This window comes from Hydractinia symbiolongicarpus, chromosome 13, assembly GCF_029227915.1.
Source record: "Hydractinia symbiolongicarpus strain clone_291-10 chromosome 13, HSymV2.1, whole genome shotgun sequence".
Taxonomy (NCBI): Eukaryota; Metazoa; Cnidaria; class Hydrozoa; order Anthoathecata; family Hydractiniidae; genus Hydractinia; species Hydractinia symbiolongicarpus.
In genome coordinates this window covers 20,441,360-20,462,260 of record NC_079887.1, presented here as the reverse complement: position 1 = coordinate 20,462,260, position 20,901 = coordinate 20,441,360, and the positions used below count along the sequence as shown (strand labels likewise).

Genomic DNA, 20,901 nt, shown 5'->3' with positions numbered 1-20,901 from the left:
TTATGTTGTACGGTAGTGAGACATGGGCAGTGAAGCAGGAAGATCTTGACCGTTTAGAAAGGAATGATATGAGAATGGTTAGGTGGATGTGTAACGCCAGTCTGAGAGATAGAAAGAGTTTAGATGAGCTAAGAAGCAGGCTAAGTATCCGTAGAATTAAAGATGTTATCCAGATAAGAAGATTGAATTGGCTGGGGCACTTGGAAAGAATGGAGGAGGATAATTGGTTAAGAAAGTGTAGAGATTTGATAGTTCCTGGAGCAAAGCCCAGAGGCAGACCGAGAAAGACTTGGCAGGAGGTTATAAGGACAGACTTGATACAGAGGAAGTTGAGTTTAGATCTAACACAGTCTAGATCAGATTGGAAGAGGGTCATTAATATACCCCGTCCAACCCATGCTAGCATGGAAAACGGACGTTAAGCCGAGAATGATGATGATGATGATGATACTGATGCTTCTTTGTGCCAAGTTTCGTCACTTTAAACCCAACAGAACAAAAGTTACAGCCCGCGAGCACTTTATCCTTTGGTTTGATACACGACACGCTGCCTAGCTAAAAAACAAAAGCTATGTCGTCTCTGCTTGTGGTGGAGTTACGGATATCTATCCTTTATATTGTTTCACTAAATTTCTGCTTGTGGTGGAGTTACGGATATCTACTCTTTATATTGTTTCACTAAATTTCTACTTGTGGTGGAGTTACGGATATCTATCCTTTATATTGTTTCACTAAATTTCTGCTTGTGGTGGAGTTACGGATATCTATTCTTTATATTGTTTCACTAAATTTCTACTTGTGGTGAAGTCATGGATATCTATCTTTTATAATTGTTTCCATAAATTTACAGCTGGTTAATTCTTTGATGGTTTATTGACTCTTGCTTAGTTTGGTCAGCAGCTGATAAGAATGGTAGCAAAACAAGTCAAAATGGGCAACAAGACCTGAAAAGGTTTTGCTGCCTGGATAGAGCTGTAGTCAGTATATTTTATAGCAATTCAGAGTCAACTTGCTACGAAAAACCTCCAATGGACATCAGCCTGCTGTATGTGTAGCTGTTCTTTGATTATACATTTTCAGAGGCTTCTACAGACTTTTAGTGAATTGTAATTAACCTTAAATTAAACTTTTGTTCTTTTTCGTTGGATATATTTTTGCGAATTGTGTTCAAAAGTTGCTTTCGTGACTTATTTTGAATAAAAATTAATCCAGCAAAATACAGCATTAATTAACCATTGCAGGATCGTTTTAGAGGCCTTATATCCGGGACGGGTAAAATTAAATCACTCTCAATTCTTAGCAACCACAACCTAGCAGCCTTAGCAACCTAAGCAAACCAAATCCTTTACAATGTTAGAACAGAACCTTCGTGTTTCATTCACAATATGGCAGATGTCACAAAATATGACCAGCCCTAAATTCTCTTATCTAAACTACCTGTTCTGCTTACATTAACAAAATGTTTTAACATGTGAGTACATAAAAGAATATAAGCTAAAAGTACCTAGCGAAGTCAGCCCAAGAAAAAACATATATTCTCATTCAAAACCCTTTGCTAAACTAAATTTTATAAATTTCGGTAAAAATTAAAATAATGACTTGAAACTTGGTATATTTTTAGACTAGTTTGATGAAATTGAGCAAAAAAGATTTCCATTGTTATCATATCCTAATTTCTAATTTCAGTCGTTTTTGGGGACGATTTTCGACAGTATATCAATTTCGACTTTGTCAAAATTGATATAGTTTTGAAAATTGTTTAAATACTTGTTCAAAAAACCTTAAGAGCGATTCTCACTATTGAAATAAGTCATAAAAACGTGTGCCATCTCTGGGTTGTGTAACATACTTCCCTATTCACAATTATTTGCAACGTGCGAAACCAGAGTTTCATATAATATCGTTCACTGAGAGCCTGCCATGATTTTGTTTTGTAAAATTCTGTAGAATACCCTAAGAGAAAGTGACCAAATTTCAGTTTAAATAAGAACATTTTCAAGATTTTCCTGATTCAACATGAATAGGGTTAACCCTCTCATAGATGAGTGTTGAAGTCTTTTTAGATGCTTCATTTTTTATCAACAGAATTTGTGCACACACCTTGGTGCTCATTATAATTCTTTATATAATTTGAAAATAGTGTTACTAATTTATGATTTTAATGTTTTATTATATATTCAGGCATGTATAAAAAACTTCAGAATTAATTTCACTTTACAGGAAATTGGAAACAGAAGATTATACCAACTATTTAAGCATTTTTGCACCAATTTGGAACACTGCAGTACTCTCTTATAAAGAATAGATATACAAGAAAAGAAAGTATTGCGGACTCAAATTTAAAGTTCAACCAACAACCTGTCTTTTAACGGATGATTATACTTGTATTTATTTTAGAATATGTTATTGGAATGTACAACAAAGAATGTATAATAAACTTTTTTACATAAAAATTGTCACATTGTCTCTCCTAGTCAATTTTTGCATAATTTATCAGAAATTTTAGCAATGCGGTCCCCAACTATAGCTTTTCAAAAACATCAAAATGTTTTATGTCTTTTTATCGTTCTAAAGTGCAACTGTATTTTGACTTGTATTTTTATTCCATATTAAACCATGCATAGGAAGCTGAAGATTCGAAATCTGTTAGCCTACAAAGGGTTTTCATTCTATAATCGTGTTTTTTTCAAAACAAACATTTTGTATAAGCAGAAGATGTTGGTGTAATAATCGACACAAACTCTCCTTTATTTTTCGAGAAAAAAACGACAACAAAAAAAGACTTGAAGTCAAAATAATTTTGTAACAAACTTAAAATTTACACTACGAAAAGATAGAGAATAAATGTAAAAAAAATTATTTTTTGTGATACCAATTTGAAGATATTCTCTAATGTACACGTGGAAAACCTGATAGCAAAACACTGTTCAGATGGTTCCCAAAAAGATGTCAAGAATAAACAATAGTGGAATAAAGCATAACAAAGATTAAACTAAAAAATAGTAGTACGTACCAACTCAGCTATGATACTACCAGTTGCAACCATCCAATCCATTTCAATTGCATACGCACATTTGTTTGGGTGATAGTTACCATGATAACTGATAACACACCATTCAGAGCGCGCACTTTTGCTGTCAGCGTCCAAGTTGTACTCCATTGATTTGAATAGAGGGACAGACTTCTCTAAACGAAGAATAAAATGATGAAGTGCTTGTAGACACTATAATGTTAACAATCGTAGAAATTTAATTAGAGTGTGGTTAATTTCCCTCGAACAGACAAAAGGTTGTGAAAAGTTGTACGATTTTCTTTTTTGCACAAGCTGCGTGTTTAAAACAACTTACTATCACCTACCTTTGTTGGCTGTTTGATATCTCTGATTCTTTGCGTAGACGAAATCAGGTGTCGGTAGCTCGTCCAACAAGAAGCAGGCTGTTTGATCTTCATTATCATCTCTCCACACAGCAACCTCAAGCCACTGGATGTTGTAAGATGTGAGTAGTTCTTCTTCTGTTTTACGAGCAAACCAAAATCGTCGTTTCTCAACATCCTCTAAAAAATTAAGAAAAGAACAATTAAGAAAACCGCTAATGTAAAAATTAGTAATAGTAAATACACATCTGAAACTGTCTTAGTATAGTAGCACAACTGAAGTTTAGTCGTCAAGTGTTAACGATGATTCCTAAGAGAGAATTTTTACCATTTTTAAGTATTTCGACAAGAGAAGATATATGCTTGTATATACAATAAAAGTACAAACAAAACAAAACAAAAAAAACAAAGTTGTGTACGAAAAAACATCTTCACTCTCTATATGGTCAAATTAAACATACCATCTTTCTTCTCTTCTTTGATGTAGTACAGATAAAATCCATCAATGAAATTTTGCCATAAACTTTCCGATGCATGCATGATGAACTTTCCTTGGAGCAAACGCTAGATATAAAAAATGAAGAAAGATAACCATCAATTAACAATGGGCTGTACTTTTATTTAAAGAAACACAAATGTCATGTTCTATACTGCTTCACATGCATGAACATGCAGTAACTTAAAAATAAAAAGGTTATATGGCATTCGCAGACTGAACTGGACAAAATTACAAACACAAATTATTCGTCTGGTACTACATAGTCAAACAAATCAAACTACAAATTGCTTCGTAACACAGAAAACTTTGATCTTTAACATGCAACGTTACTAAAATTAAAACAAACAAAAAAATAAATAAAAAATAGGGTACTTATTTGAAACTTATAAGTAATTCCGAAAATACGTTTCGAAGTAATGACCATCTACCTACCTGTCCTAGACTAACAGCATCGTGTTTGCCATGGCAACCATCTATGCTTTTGATCATCCAGGCTACAGCTTCGGCTGATATAAATGTATTGTTGCATAAATTATCTTGCTTGGGAAGGAAGTACAAACCATATCTGGTGGAGAATTAAAATTTGTGTGTTCGTAGTTTATTTGAATTATGAGACAGCAGCTTCTTAACGAAACGTCAGGGGAGTAAACTAGCGCCATTTTGATAATATTGTTTTTTATATTCTTTCATTACACTAGCTAGCATATATTGGAAAAATTTGAATACCCTCTTACCCTTTTGCATACCCTTCACAGGTTAGAACAATAGAAGAAAATCATAATTTATGCAAAATAATTAAACGTTTAAGGATTTCCATTTTTGGTGGAAACTGGCTTTTTTAGATTGTTAACAGAAATAAATTCGACACATTTTTTTTTAAAAACGTTTTTCTCTTTGTTTTTTGTGTCTCAATTCAGTTAGATATATCGGACGTTTAATTTTAGACCTGCATTAAAACAGAAAGAAGAAACATCATAAATTCTTTCTCAAATGTATGTGAGAGTAACAAAACAGCTGTTGAGCTGCGTTTAACCATTAGCGTTGGGCTGTTTTGGGCTGCGTTTTTTGAGAACATTATGAGATTTAAAAAAATTCTAAATGAACTGACTCCGTATTTTCCCATACAGCTTCTAAAAAATGTCATGCCGTGCAGTTCCATGTTTTCCTAGTAAGAGTGAAACTGTATAGGTTCTACTGTAAAGTACAAACAAACGATAAACAACAACAGAACAAATCATATGATTTCAGGTGTACTAGAGATTACGATATTTCTTGAGTATACTGCATTCCAGAAATGACCACCATATAAGATCCTTGGAATTTCACATTCATATCATAGCCTATCTTTCCCCTGTTGAAGTAAAAATAACTTACTTTGGATTAAGCATTGCTTGCACGATATCTTGTAAGGGTGAAGTGATGGACAAGCTGTGTTCGGGTGGCATGTCATCTGGAACACCGGATAATGGTGTGGAAGGTGTTCGAGTCAAGCTAAAGAAAAATAGAATAGTAATTCAGTGACACTGCGAAGCAAAGAATAAGTGTTTGGTCAAAGTAGCAAAATTTCTTTGCTTACTATTTCTTACTTGGTCACACGTACGATCTTAAAATAAAATGTAAGGTAGCATCTTTTTAAGCATATCTTTGACCAAAAAGAGGCAAATAATGAAGGCACAAATACAAAAAATGGCGGCGTGTTGACGGTGGACGAAAACGTGGTTTATAAACAAAACATATTTATTAAACAACAACGTAAAAATGACATTTTTATCGTAAGTTTTTTAAAAACGCAAATTAAATGTGATTTAGCTTCGATTATGAAATTTATTTGTGGTCACCTTACAGAAAAAAAGGAGAATATTCAAATGATCTTAACAAAAGACAAAGCTTCAAAGATGTCATGTTTATGTCATAAATATGCAGAAAGTTAAGCTTGTAATTAGTTCGACTTAATGAATTTTATGTACTCTACTGTATGTCATTCCTTTTTACAAAAAAAACTTTTTATATTCAATGAAACGTGTCTACGAAATTTCAGTTTGTCGCTTAAAAAACGCCAGACTATATGACACTGTCTGCAATTTGAATCATCTACTGTTTTTAGCTTTTGGTGCTTTAGCTGCTGCTAGAGGCGTTAGATTGACCTAACATTTAGTGACTTGAGCAAGTTTCAGAAACAGTATGACTGCTTCTAAGCTTTTTTTGTGTTGGTTATGTCAGAAATATTTACAACTCTGCTTTTAAACTAAGATATAACTCTGTGTTTCGGTTGGTTCACTATATACTGTTGGGTAGGCAGTGGCAAAAAACTAAAGAATTAGTTCAATGACGTATCACGCAACTGTGAAACCAGAATACTGATGTGCAAGATCAGAAAAATGGAAATTCTATCAAATTACATCGACAAATGCTGCTTAATCTTCGCAACACGGGACGTTAAGGATGTTAAATCCTTAGTGAGTGTGAGAGAGGAATGAATTTAGGCTTTTAGGTTGGCATGCTGTTCAAAAGTAGAATCAATTTCTACTTTCTTAACAGCAAACACTTCTTTCAATCAAACAAGTTTTGATTATTCCACTCTGCATGTCATGTTTCGTTCATTGGAACTAAGTTAAGCTAAGATCATCAGCGAAAAAGATATCATTATCAGCTCTCCAGATTTGAAGGGCACAAGTATGACTAGGCAAAAAAATAATATTCTAAAATAAAATGTAAAACGTTTTGAAAATATTGAAGGAACATAAGTCGTAACAAATTGTCTTTGGTCCTTGCTCATGTTTTTTATCCACTAAATTTATGAAAGTGTCAAATTAACTAAAATTTTAATAAATCTTTTGATCACTTCAACTGACTCTTGTATAATACTAACAGCCTAACTTCGCAATTAAGGTCTCAATTTTTTGTTACCTGGTATCAGCATCTCGTGATGTATCATGGTTGTCAATTGGCATAGGAGAAGTTCGTTTATCATTGCTGACACGTAATTCTTTTCGATCAGATTTTTCTGGTGTAATGGACGAAACTCTTTCCGATTTGCTTTTATCTGTTGAAACCTTTCTGCTAACTGTAGCTGCCTAGTATGAAAAAAATTCTTTCCAAAATAAGATTACATTCAACTGCTAGAGATATGACATTCAAGCAAAACAGATATATTTTATTGCTACTCAGGTTTATCAATCTTCTATCAGCTTGCAGAAGTAGCCTGAGAGCAAGAACTTGACTAGAAAGAATTTTAAAAGTACTTTGATTAGTTTTTTAACAACAAAAATAATGAACACTAATCGATAGTCCGTGAAGAAAACATGGGTTCGCCCATTTTTTTTTATACCGCATTGCGCGGGTCTCGCTATTTGCGGTACCATTTTGTGTGACAGACAGACATACGTATACTGGTATTATAATATAGGTACAGCTAAAAAGACACTCAGAAAAACTATAATGAAAATAACTCATTTTCAAAGATGTTTATACTTGATGATAAAAAAGCTACTTTTCCTAGTGTAACCATATATGTTGCTACTGGTTACCTCTGACAATACACACAAAGCATTTATATACTCTATTTAAAAGCAATCCAAATATTTTTGTGGACATTGTGGCAATAATTACCGACATTAAAAATGGACATACAAATGCAGGTATTGCTGTGAAATAATATAAGCTAAAATTTAAGATCCTAATGCGTACCCTACTGAAGAACAACTGTCTGTTCTGTGTCCCTCTTTTTATCTTGTTCATTCCTTCCAAAAAACGAAGAAATCCTTCTATTTGCAACATACCATCAACTTCTCGTGGAGCAAATGGTGTGGATCGAACTGGTAACAACAAAAATCGAGTACGCCAATATTTCATATGCTATTAAAAAAAATAGATTTACAGCCTGATAAAGTACGCAATTTGTTCACACCTGACTAGTTAGCATTTAAAAATACACTTTAACAACATTTTTTTCGAAAACAGCGCATAAATCTTTCAAATTCTGAAAAAAGCCAGCTGCATTTAGTAAGACAGGCAGCTGCTTATTTTGTTTCTGAGGGTGAAAAGAAATAAAGAAACCATATCCTTACTTCATTTAGTTGACTAAAATCTTTCTCGGTTTCACAAATGTAACGATCTAGATTGTTCCAATTGTATTTAACTGCAGCTTCGTATTGAAATTCTGTTGCAGCAACTGAATATTGCAAACAATTATGTGGCCAAACGTTGTACCTGAGAATATATGTTTAATTAAGAAGGAAAAAGATAAACAGTGTGACATATGCAAACAATCTACTCTAAGCCTGTGTCACACCAATGAAGCAAATGCAAAAGCAAGTGAAGTAAGCATGCACAGTTAGTGTAAGAATTAAAGCAAGAGGTACAGCAAGTAACTCACACTAGCGCTAGAAGATCACTTGCATTCTTTTGATAAACATGGATAAAGAGGATTATATAATTGTGATTTTAAAGCGACGAGAAATAACTCTATAAAATTTTATAAGCATCGTGAACATGTGGTGCTTACTATACGCTGGTTCAAGACATGTTGCTTGGAGAGAGATAATCTTATTTTAAGTTACAGTTTCATAAAATTTTTTGGATAATTTTTATTTAGATTTTTTAATATTTTTTTTTCTATGCTTTGTAGAAAGAATTTGTTATATATAATTTCTTGCAGGTATTTTCGAATGTCGCCTGAGTCTTTCCAGTACCTTCCTTTATTTTAATTCTAAAGGGTATTTTAGCATTGTATTGATGGCCATACGTGATGCAAGATTTATATCCTTTTGCTGGATCATACAGTGGTAGTTGTGATTTCCAAGATTCACTGAAAGGCCGAGTAATTTCTCAAAATCAAATGAACTTACCAAAACCTGAAATATTGAATGAAAACTCAAGTTTGGGCAGAATACCTTACTTTCTCGTCGACAATTTAGCAATTCTGCTGCTAACACGACTACTGCGACCATTCCCTGGCAGAGGTATTTATTATTTATTTATTTATTTGGACATATTTATTCAGGATATTTAAAATTTCAGTATAATTAACTACTGCTATCAATTTGTGTCCTGTTGTTCTAAAATATATATTAATTAAAATTATGTTGAAAAGATAAAAACGTGAGTATAAAATAAAAGTAAGGATTATATGTAAAAGTTCAGAAGTCCAAAAATAAGAATAAAAAGACGATTAAAATTTTTTATATCTTGTAAAAATAAATCAAGTCAAATCAAACCAAAAATGTTGAGACAGAGCCGGAGTAGACAAGTTCCTAATTGTCAGTTCAACAAGCTGCCTACTTGTCAAAATGAGTATCGAGCAACCGTCTGAAATCAGCCCAATCTCCACATTCTCTGACAGCTAAAGGCAAATCGTTATAAACCTTAGCACCAGAAACCTAAAAGATTTTTCTGCAAATTCAAGCTTTATTGCAGGAAGTTTAAAAAATTTGTTACTATTTCTCGTTTGTCTCGCGTGTGAGTTGATCTCAAAATATCCAATAAAATGATCACATGTTTCTCCAATCAAACATTTTCTCACCAACAAACATGACTGAATTTTCATTCTGGAACATATACTTGTAACCGGATAAGGCCTTCTAATGATTTTCTTCGCTCTTGAATCCAGAGAACTAAGCTTTTTTAACTGTGTAGCAGTTAGCTTCATATGAATTAAAGAGCTGTATAGGATAATCGGAATTATAACCATTTCATATACTTTGAGAGCAGCATCCACATTGAGGTACTGTCTCATTTTTGAAAGGAGCATTAGTCTCCCTGCTACCTTTTTGTACTTTTTCTCGAAGTTCGAATTGAGGTTTAACTTCGAGTCCAGGTGATTTCCAAGATAGGTGTAAGATGTAACATGATGTACTGGCTGTCTATTTATTTCTATGTTCAGGTTTTCGTCATACTTTACCAACCGTTTAGCCGTACCAAAAAGCATGCTTTCAGTTTTCCCTTTCTTCAGGTTTAAAATTAACTCATTATCATCACAATTCTGGTATAAACTCTTGACTTCATCATTCAAGATGTCATAAATGTAAGTCGGAGTGTTTCCAGTAGCATATATGACAGTGTCATTAGCATACTGTACACATTTCGAATGTTTTAATATCTCTGGGAAATCATTAAACACACGAGAAATAATAACGGCCCGAGAATCGAGCCTTGTGGAACTCCAGAAAATATCAAGTGACTCTGACTTTTGATTCCCAATTTCTACCTGTTCAGATCTCATAAACAGGTAATCCTTAAACCAATCAAGTTCAGTTTCAAAAACACCATATCTCTTTATCTTTTCTAGTATGACATCGTGACTTATGGTGTCAAAAGCCTTACTAAGGTCTAAAAATAATGCTCCGACAAGTTGACCTTTTCTGCAGTTTCACGGATTTCATCAACAAGTAACGTGGTCGCAATTTGGGTTGACCTCTTGGGCCTATAACCAAATTGGAAGTTGTTCAAAAGATCGTTTTCTCCAAGGTAATGGGACACTTGATTGTGTACTGCCTTCTCTAACAATTTCGATAAAGTTTGCAGTACAGAAATATGGCGATAATTATCGGTACTGTTTGTATCACCAGATTTAAACATCGGCACAACTTTAGCCTTTTTCCACCCGGATGGTACTATATCCGACTGTAATGACATGTTAATGATGTGGTGCAACGGATGAATAAGATGTTAGTGACAATCTTTCAGCATACCTAGTGGAAGTTCATCTAAACCACTAGCCTTCTTCCTCTTCAATGACTTCAGAAGGTTTTTTTCAAACACCTTGGAAACAATTTAAAGATAAAAATGTTGTTTGTCCTCATTCTCTTCTTTGTGGAGCATTCCAGATAAAGTCTTTCAATAAAAGAGTTTTACATTTATTATTATACTGCAGAATAGTATAATTCACCAAATCGTTCAGCTAGTGTCCAATTGTTATTTTTGTTATTTGAAGTGTTGCTGTCTTTTGAAGATTTTGTGAAATATCTGGTCTATAGAATTCCAAAAACCTTTTGGATCAAGTCGATTTTCATGTAGTATATTTTTGTGATATTGTGCTTTTGTTTTCTTGAGCAAATTGTTACACTTGTTTCTCAGTTTTTTATAAGAATTCCAGTGTTCTTGTTTACCAGATTTTCATGCTTTGCTTAACACCCTGTCTCTAACATTTAATTTCTGTTTCAAACTGTTATCAAGCCAAAGGCACGGACGACCCTTTACACGCTTGTTAATAAAGGGAGTGTGTCTATCAAAAATGTTACGTACAATATAGTTGAAAATGTTGACAGCATCATTTGCGTTTCTTGCTGTTATCACGGGCAACCAATTTACTTTGCATCGTCATTCATACTAATTGGATTGTTATATACCCCAAGATAAGGGAATCTTTAACTATCGAAAATCCAGGGTGAGAAGAATTATTGAGAACAGCTTCTGTATGTGTACTCAGTGGAGAATATTTATTATTTCATTGTAGCAGCAGATTCCATAGCCAAAGCAGTGTTGTGTTTACACTACTTTCTTCGTCGTTTAAGTGATATTCTCTCATTACGAGGATCTAGGGTATCACAATCAGCAATAGAAGTATGAAATGCTATCAAAACCTACGTAAACTCAATGGAAGGCTCGGTACCATGGTAGTGGAACCACCTACGCAGTAGAGAAGAGATATTACAGTGACATATTGGCAAATTATTAAACTTTAAATTTATTATTATTATTGCCTTTGTCCTGCATTGTATTGCTAAAATACCTTGCCAGGCAAATACTCATTTCGATCATTTTGAGAAAGCTGTGAAAATGACATTTGTTGATTGAAAACAACGGGATTCTTCTTGTCATTGTTCAAACAAGAATTTGAACATCATGTAATAATAATGTTCAAATTCTTTGTTTGTTTCGTCAATAGCTTCCTGTTACCCAATAACTTACAGAGATTAGCTTTTAGAAGCTCCCTGTTTATAACAATAATTGCCAGTCTTACAAGACGGGTTTCTGTGAAGAGAGTTAAAGTTTTACACAATTGTTTTACAACAAAAAATATTTAATTAACTTTGCTTTATCTTGACCTCTTCCTATATTTAATTCTCACGGTAACCCATGACACATTCGAAGTTGTCAATAATACGACGGAGGCGCTGTCATCAATATTATTTTCATCATCGCCATTTAGTTGTGCTATCATTATCTTGTGTTCATCCCTATTCTCTGATTTAAAATTTGTGGATGTTCATCATCCCGAATAATAAGAAATCTTTCTGACATTATTCTTTTATCATCTTTCCTTTATCATCCTCCTTTCCAGCACCACTTCGCATTGATTCTTTCATTTTGCGTTGTTTAAATCATACTTATTTCTGAGATTTCTAAAAGCCACCTCGTCAGTTTTCCTTATAAAAACAAAACAACTGCTCAAATGCTAACATGTTTCAAGTATATTAGCTACAGAAATGCAACATCATTCCAAGCTCGGAATCTTTTGTTTTTATATTTGTGGTCTTTATCAGCTTTGTCATACAAAATTGTATATTTTCTAACAATTGGGGCAAATTTTTCATCTGCCATGTTTGTTGTTATGATACCTTCTGCTTTTTTTGTTTTTTACTATTTGTTTCACTTGCGCACCTTGCATTACATGCTCACACTACAAAAATCATGATGCAAGCGCAAAGTATATGTCTTTGCAACTACTTCATAGGTGTGACACAACCTTAAGACACTTAGTATCAGATGTTAAAGAAGTTTTTTGTGAAATGTTTGACTGTAATAAATCAGCAAGCTACTTTTATTATATAGAACAGCTGTCTACCATATGTTTACTAGTTGTATTTTGCTTTCTAAAGTCTTACCTATATAAGAACGGTTTAGCTGTCACAGGTTCATGCAATGAATAACGAGTCACATGCACTTCTGTGTCAACCAATTTCAAGTGATGTATCGTCAACCCCATACTAAGAACATAATCTTTCTTTGGATCAAATTTCATGGACTGCAATGCACTATTTTCAAGCTTCAAGATGCGAACAATGTCAGGATTAGTAACAACTTGAAAGCCCTAAATATAAAAAAGTGATTATTTATTGTGTAATCTTTTAAAATACGCATAGTCAATAAGCTGAATATTAGCTAGCCACTATGAACTACTAGGTTTAAAAGTTAAAAGATTAAATTGTTAAAAAAGAAAATGAACCGTGTAAACCGCAAAAAACATATTTTTGCTGTAAGTAACATCCTTTTTAAAAGAAAATTATCTATTATAATAATATTATTATATTATAATATTTTAATACTTTTTGTCTGTCTGTGATCACACCTAAAAACAGAGGTTTTATAATCCGAATTGCATTATCATTACACCTATAATTTTAGTAATATTATTTCATTACTTGTATGCAATATGTATATTATATTAGTAGTAGTTTTACAGTGATACCATGTTATTTAAAATCAAAAAATCAACCGTACCTACATTAAGAAAGAAGAATATGTACAGGTCAAGATGAAAGGAAAATACAAGTTCTATACATAATGCAAAATTTTGGTCATAATTTTTGTATGTATACCTGTGCAATTCTTTGTGAAAGCATCTCTAAAAATTTCTTATCGGGAGGCAAAAAACTTCGGTCAAATCTTCCAACTTCTTTTTGGATTTCCAGTTCAATATCAGGAAGGTCTTCAATCACCATTGTGTAGTGGTACTCAAAATAAACACTTCTCAGACTAGTTTCATCTGGAAAGTAATTTAAAGTGAGAGGCAAACATGCAGGCATGCATAGAGATTTCCAGTCAACACCTTGAGTCACGTTTGATATCCAATCTATTTCTTCCACAGCCAGTTTTCTTTTGCTTTTAATGTTCTCTGTAAAAAATAATTTTTTTTATTGCAGCTGGAAAATAAGATATATTTTTACATTTATATAAAATTATAATTAAATCTATAAATCTATAACCTATAGTTTCTAGCATGCGCACTCACACTCTTACGCCTCAACACACATATCTGAAATAGAATTTAATGTGCTGTTTTCAGCTCTAAATCGCACGCGTAAAAAAATCTTGCTACTGAAAAAGTATTTTTTCACGACTTTTAATGAATATAACCATCTATTCAAAAAAAAAAAAATTAAAAACACTATCTCTGGACACTCCATCTATTCAAAAAAAATTAAAAACACTATCTCTGGACACTCGTAGAAACAATTTAGATGTGTAATGAGCGACAGACCTAACCTTTTTTATGGGCAAAACTGATATACTCGTATAAATCGATTTACTCTCTAAGCCATAAAGGTTGCCTTTTTCTATAATTTGACATATGAAAGATATTACATATAAATAATTTTTTAGTTGATAATTTAGTGACAAAACCTTTCGCTTACCAAGTTACTCACATTCTAGTGGAATGTGCTCTTGATTTATTAAAATAAAAACCCACCTTTTTCATTTGATACACTGCTTGACACACTGTCAACGCCATTACTAAGTGAATTGTTATTGCTGACTGCACCAATGTCTGATTCGTGACTATCGACATCACTTTCTGATGTTGTGAAAGCTTTTCTGGGAGCATCTACAACATCAAGAACTGAGCTCTACAAAAAATAAAAAGAATTTTACATTAACAACTTCAAAGAAAATCCGATGTGGGTTATATTGGAAAAATGCAATGAAAATTTCAAAGCTATTGCTGGGATTGGGTATCTAGCTTAAAAAGTACATATTGTGCATTACAAAAAGCACTTTATCTAAGCCAACAAAATTATTTAAAAATCCAGAACACTTTCTGGACATTTTCACATTTCAAGAACACGGATCATGGTACAAGATAATAAACAGAAGAATGACTATCAAATTTCATTTTTTAAGTGTTTCTAGTATACCATAAAAAACACAAAACACCCCAAGAAATTCTACAAGCACTCTGCATGTGTACATTTGTAATTTCATTATCAACACACTTTCAAAAAAAGTAATATAAAAATGTACCAGTAAGAATAAGTGTATTTTCATATCATGTATACTTTAGTTCAGTTTATGCTTACTTTGGTTTGAGATTGCATTTTTTTCCCTTTCATCCCCATTGGGAAGAGGTGAAGCCATCTATATTTGAACAAGGTTATCGCAACTGCCATCGATTGTGGTTTAAAAGGATTCAGTGTTAAGTTCTTCACCACCGACTGTTCGGACATTTGTGTTTGTAAATGTTCAGAGCTCAACTTTGAATTATCTTCTTTGTCACTTCCCATTGTGAACTTTAGGTCTAAAAATATTTTAAAGTTTCAAAACAGTTTAAAACTGATGCAGAAATAAAATATATCCTATATATCGAATTATGTAAAACACACAGTGTTTTTAAATAGGTTCATTTATTGCTATTATTTTACACAAACAAGTTTCTAAAGGATAGAAAATGGAACAACCTCAAAATAAGTTTTTGTACAGCTCTACTACATCAGTAAATAACAGTTATACGCAAGTCATAATAATCCAGTTTTATTAAACATAGTAAACACAAATTATTATAAGTTGCCTTATTAAATTAAAATTCCAGGAGTCTATAAATTATAAAACATACCCTCAAAAGAGCCATGAATTGCCATACGCCCTGGATCATCACTCAAGCTTCGAATCAACTGATGGATATTACCATTTTCTTGGAGTGACATCTTTTTCAAAACTGGATTACTAACACTCTTTGAAACTTCTGGAGATGATTGAACACTTGCATACTCTAGTAAAGTAGTTTGACGAGTGGATAAATGCGGTGTAAGGCTTTTCGACTTTGGTTTGGAATAGTCAAACACATTCGCATCAAAAGCTTCATAATCAGCATCGGTAATGTTATTAGCAGCACTGCATTGCAAATCTAGTGACAAAAACATAATAAATAATTACTTCAATAGAAGTAAAAATAAAAAATAAAAAACAGCTGAAAAATCTTAGCAAATACTGAGTGCAGAATTAAAGTCCCTGTATAGTGGGGTTCTTATATTGTCTTAATACAAATATTTAAGTATCAGACTCTTCACAAAATCTGGGATGAATTATCAAATTGTGATATGTTGCCACAGTAATGAGAAATTCTGATATTTTAGGTATAGACAAAAAAAAATGCTTAATCATGATTAATATTAAGAATAATTTTTATTTTTGAATTCTTTTTAGAAACATATACATTCGTACACTTACTGGAAACATTTTTCCTTTAAAAAAAGTCTTTTATTTAGTGAAAAACAACTCAATTATATCACAAAAAGCAACTCCATGAAGAGGTCTGAGTAACAGAATTTATTAATCTAGGGTCAGGTTTTTTCCAGTCAGCATAAAAAATAACAGGACTTACATATTTCTTTTAGAGGTGGTTGAGGTGGTACTTGCATGCGAGGAACAAACACAGAAGTGCTTGCCTGTGTCTTTGAGTAATAACTTAAGTTAATCCATTGTGGTACATTGTACATAGTCATCCGCTGAGGGCTATCTTTTGAAGGAAAAAACTTTAATAGTGGAACTGCATGAAGTGGACGCTCTGCCAGACAGACCAAATCAATACCCACACCTTAAAAAAGCAAAAACAGTTTCGTAAACTTGAAACTTTATACGCAACAATTAAGGGAACCCAATGTATAAAATGATGTTCAACTTATATTATAGGGCTTAAAAAAGTTAGTTAACGAGTATCTTTAAAAAGCTCTTTTTGTTCTCAAAAGATTTACATTTAAAGAATTTTGTATTTAATTATGCTGCATAGTTTTCTGTCATCAGTTTTCTGTCATCAGTAATTTTAGACCTGTTAAGGGATGTGCATTCAAACTTTATCAATGCATAGATATTATGAAGGTGAATTAATTAACATAAAATGTTTTGCCAAAATGACACTTGTTTGATAGTCCCAGGCCTCTTAACTTTTTGCTGATGTCAATTTGCAATCAAATTTTGTGAAACATATAGGGCCTATACAAGCTTACCCAGAAAATTTTATTGCAAACCAAGTTGCAGATCCTGAGTTATTAAGTCATTAGAAGACTTGTTCACCAACTTTTTAAGCTCTTCCAACATCATTTTTATAACCGGTTCCCTTAAAATTCAAAAGATTCCTTATAGTGCATTGGCCCCAATAGAAGGCAGAAACACTGCCATCTCATCTAGAGCTTATATATAAATTTGAATCATATAAAATTTAAAATTTGAAGTACATTTTTTATAAACATTGGTTGCTTTTTCTTTAAACCACAACACTGTAGGAACAGTAACCCTGACATCACTTTCTATCTTTATTTTAGGATATAAATCAGGAAAATAAAAGTTAAATAGGATAACATTACGAAAAGAAAAATTATGTAACTATACCATTTTCTATCAGTCTGTTGCGTGTTAGTATGGTCAACTCTTCATCAACTTCAAACACACCTGTACTTGGTGTGATGATTAATGTTGTGCAATTAGTTTCCTCAAGATTGCAATCAATGTAATGTTTCTCAAAGACTAAAAAAACGGAAGTAAAGGATAGAAATTTGACACAGTGACAAGTAAAAACCTTCATACAAAGTTGCTATTTGCCCCAACCTTATTTTACTTACTGAGTCAGCCTTACAAAAACTTTGTGTTCAGTAAAAATAACTGTTGAAAATGTAAAAAAAAATGTAAAAGAAAAATGCAAATAAATAACAAAAAGCGAATATTTCATAAAAAATAAATAAATAATTTCGGTGACTTGAAAAAAAAATTTCATCCTGCATACATACTCAAGTACAGCATTTTTTAAAATTTGTCAATAAGACATTCTTCACATTCGTAATAACTCTCCCTCAAAAAAAAAATGAATGTCACACACCAGCTAAACAACAGCCATAGTAAGAGTTTTTCGCAAAAGTTGTTGATAGAGGATAATTACTAACTTGCCTGCGAGGATAGTATTGGTTTTCAACTCGTAACTAACAACTAACTAATAACCAACTATGTCCCAAATGGTCGATTACAATGTCATCAACAAGCTTTCATGTACAAATTTTAGGGAGATTCGTCTTCTAGGGAGATTCAAACCAGCAACGCAGCGGAACATCAAAGTGCAACGCGCTAACCAACTGGACTATCGTGACAGAACTAATTTGTGAATATTTAATACTTAATTGAAGTTGCTAACCTTTAATTTTTTTCAGTCGTTTCTCCTTTGGACTGGTGTTAATCAATACAAAACATTACTTTTTTTTTTGCAGAGAATTTTTTTTCGTTTCTGAGCGAAGCAAAACTCTAAAAAAATTTTTTCATAAAGAAATAGGGGATTGAAAAGCATTCTAAGTACTGTCCAGTTGCGTATTCACACATCTCAGCATTTTTAAAATGCGATAAAGTTGCTGTGTGCAAAATGAAAAAGAAATGACGCTTCTGTTAAGCAGACAACAGAAACAACAATTTGGGCAGATTAGCGCAGAAACAATTTAACATGCAGAACTTATTTTAAGACGTATCAATTTGATAAATATTATTGCTTGTGGTGCAAAAGTTTCCAGAAATAGATTTCAAGCTTTTGAAAGTATACGTTAGCATTACTTTGGTTTTGCAAAAGGTATTTTTACCAATTGTAAAAAAAATATACCTCAACAACATGGATTTATGTTCGCGTTGATTAATGATTGCGGTGTCTGAAAACAGACATTTCTTCACATGTGGATTAACTTTTCACCAGCGCAAATTGTTATTTTTTTCTTTAAAATACTGAACACAACATCCATGTCATTGACCGAGTGCAATGAAGTCTTAAATGTCTTTATGTATAACAATATCAAAATTCTAACCAAGCTGGTCATTATTCTTATTTCTCTGTTATTTAAACAATAGACCAATTGTGTTTAACCAAAAATTCCAGCCTGGTATTCTTATAAAGCACGTTTTTATAAAAGAAAAAGCAGGTAGGTGTACACTATTCTCTTTTTTAGCAACCCTTAACACTTGTCTGGATAACCACCGCTGCCCCTTTGCTTATTTAGGTTATATTGTATCACGCATTTATAAGAATCTGGGTTTTTCATATTCTGGTATTTCATATTCTTAAAAAAAAGCGTGTGTACTGTTAACTATCACATTTTTGAAATTGTTTCCTCAAAAAATTATTTTTTTAAAATATCGCTGGTTGACCCATTTAGCTGCTTTAAATTTGCGCAAATTTAGTGTCTACATCTAGACGTCTTCAGTTTTTTATAGTGTCCAAAATGTCTTTTAGGAACTTACCAGAGTCATTTAAAAAGCTTCAAAACTTAGTAACATGGTTTGTGGTCACAGGCTAAGTAGCATACACCACTTTGGTTTTCTTAAATGTAAATTAAACATCAGAATTGGGTGTGTCAACATTGTGAATGTATTTGAGTTGCACCTCTTTAATAGCGAGATAGTAGTTTATGCAGCTTCTGCGTCTCTTTATATTTAACACAGTGTGTTCCTTTGAATCAAACAGAAAAACTTTTTAAATTTAATCTATCACATTTTTATTCCTATTCCCACTTGTAGTTTTATTAAGATCATTCTAATTTTTGAGAATTACCATTAACAAAAGAAATACAACGTATTGGCAACGTCTCGGGTGTTCATACACCCATATTTAAGTCTTCAGTATAGCGCTGTATGAACATCCGAAACATTATCAATACGTTGTATTTTTTTGTTCAATGTTCCAAATGTCCATCTAGTTACAATTTACGCTACATTAACCAGACATGTCATCAGCAAAATCAGTGGAATAACTGAAGTAAAAATAAAATATATTTTTATATTAGTTTATATCAATTTTGTTGATTTTTATGAAAATTACCCAAGAGTCACTTTTGGGCAGTTTTTACAAATATCACAGATTTTATAACTGATAGTGTCCAATTTAACATTCTACTCACCAGTGAGAGATAGATTTATAGCTTCCAATAAATTTCCTTCGGATGCTCTAGAATTTCTTCCAAGTCCTTTAGGACTCACTTTATCCTTTCTGTCATCTGTGAGAGGTTGTTGACAACCAACATAATGTGGGTAACCGTGAAACGAGCGTTTAAGATCAAGAATGACGTTCTGCAAGTTATCTTGTTTTTCTGACTGGCGAATAATTTTGTAAAAATCTTGGTAAAATCGACCATCACGACTACAGGAGACTTCCCTCTGCATTTCCTTTGAAAATTCATCTTAATAATAAGCAAAATTACTGATCGATATTTAACAACATATGAACCTATGCAACTGAAAAAGTAAAAACTCTATCTTTTAAAGTAATTTTGCAATAAAAAATTAAAACAAACTGCCATTTTAATCAGTCTTTTTCAGGAATATTTAAGTAGGTGTGCGATGATTCGCACGTGTAGATTAAGTAACACGTGCAATGTAAAACGCACATGCAAAGGATTTTACTTGTGCGATACGTGCTCCAAGGTTAATCTTTGTTGCGCATTTATTTGCGATAGAAAAGAGGGGGACATTTTAAATTGTGAATCCCAAACACGATGATCGAGCGTCTACTGGTATAACGACTCTCTCAATTTTAACTTCCTTTTCTACATGTCAACGTTTTAATTTTTAATGAAATTAGGGGTTTAAGGTACAAAATTTTTCTGCATTGAAATGATAATTGCAATGAGTAACATGAAAAGATCAATACTTTCAATTTTAATAAACAACTGTGCATTCCTTTCCGTCTTAATATTATTTATTATAACTTGCTCCAGGACTCCAAACAAAGCAAGCAAGAAAATATGACTGATATTTGTGCTAATTTCTCGTAAAAGTTTTCAAGGAAGCACAAAAATTAAAGTTGATTAGCTTCTTTTTTATGGTATTGAAAGTTGGAAAAAATCTAGAGTGTATTTATTCTGAAAAGTGTTTTTTTTTCATAATTTTTTCCATTTACTGTTTGATAAACAATATAATATTACAATATAATACTAAATGAAAGATATAGCTATTTACGATTTATTGCTACATTTGATTGCCCCAATGTTATTTAGAAATCCACGAACAAAAAGAAACAAAAAAACGACCAATAAAAAATTATGATCAAATTATGTAAAATCTCATTTGTT

The 20,901-nt window shown here is 32.4% G+C and overlaps 1 protein-coding gene across 3 annotated transcripts in view; it reads right to left on the bottom strand.

Annotated features, from left to right (window-relative positions):
• Positions 1 to 20,901, bottom strand: part of LOC130624263 (GATOR complex protein DEPDC5-like) — a 41,801-nt gene that overhangs the window by 5,014 nt on the left and 15,886 nt on the right. For 2 of the 3 annotated variants that reach the window (XM_057439836.1, XM_057439835.1), the window contains 16 exons: positions 19,732 to 20,010; positions 17,198 to 17,332; positions 16,194 to 16,406; positions 15,426 to 15,716; positions 14,893 to 15,110; positions 14,286 to 14,442; positions 13,414 to 13,709; positions 12,700 to 12,905; positions 7,942 to 8,083; positions 7,562 to 7,729; positions 6,782 to 6,948; positions 5,249 to 5,365; positions 4,307 to 4,439; positions 3,837 to 3,939; positions 3,358 to 3,555; positions 3,014 to 3,186 (listed from right to left, as the gene is read on the bottom strand). In XM_057439836.1, coding sequence (XP_057295819.1) covers positions 3,014 to 3,186; positions 3,358 to 3,555; positions 3,837 to 3,939; positions 4,307 to 4,439; positions 5,249 to 5,365; positions 6,782 to 6,948; positions 7,562 to 7,729; positions 7,942 to 8,083; positions 12,700 to 12,905; positions 13,414 to 13,709; positions 14,286 to 14,442; positions 14,893 to 15,110; positions 15,426 to 15,716; positions 16,194 to 16,406; positions 17,198 to 17,332; positions 19,732 to 20,010 — 2,996 coding nt within the window. Of the gene's footprint in view, positions 1 to 240; positions 1,954 to 3,013; positions 3,187 to 3,357; positions 3,556 to 3,836; positions 3,940 to 4,306; positions 4,440 to 5,248; positions 5,366 to 6,781; positions 6,949 to 7,561; positions 7,730 to 7,941; positions 8,084 to 12,699; positions 12,906 to 13,413; positions 13,710 to 14,285; positions 14,443 to 14,892; positions 15,111 to 15,425; positions 15,717 to 16,193; positions 16,407 to 17,197; positions 17,333 to 19,731; positions 20,011 to 20,901 lie in introns of those variants that run through there. The other variant, XM_057439837.1, reaches the window with a different exon arrangement.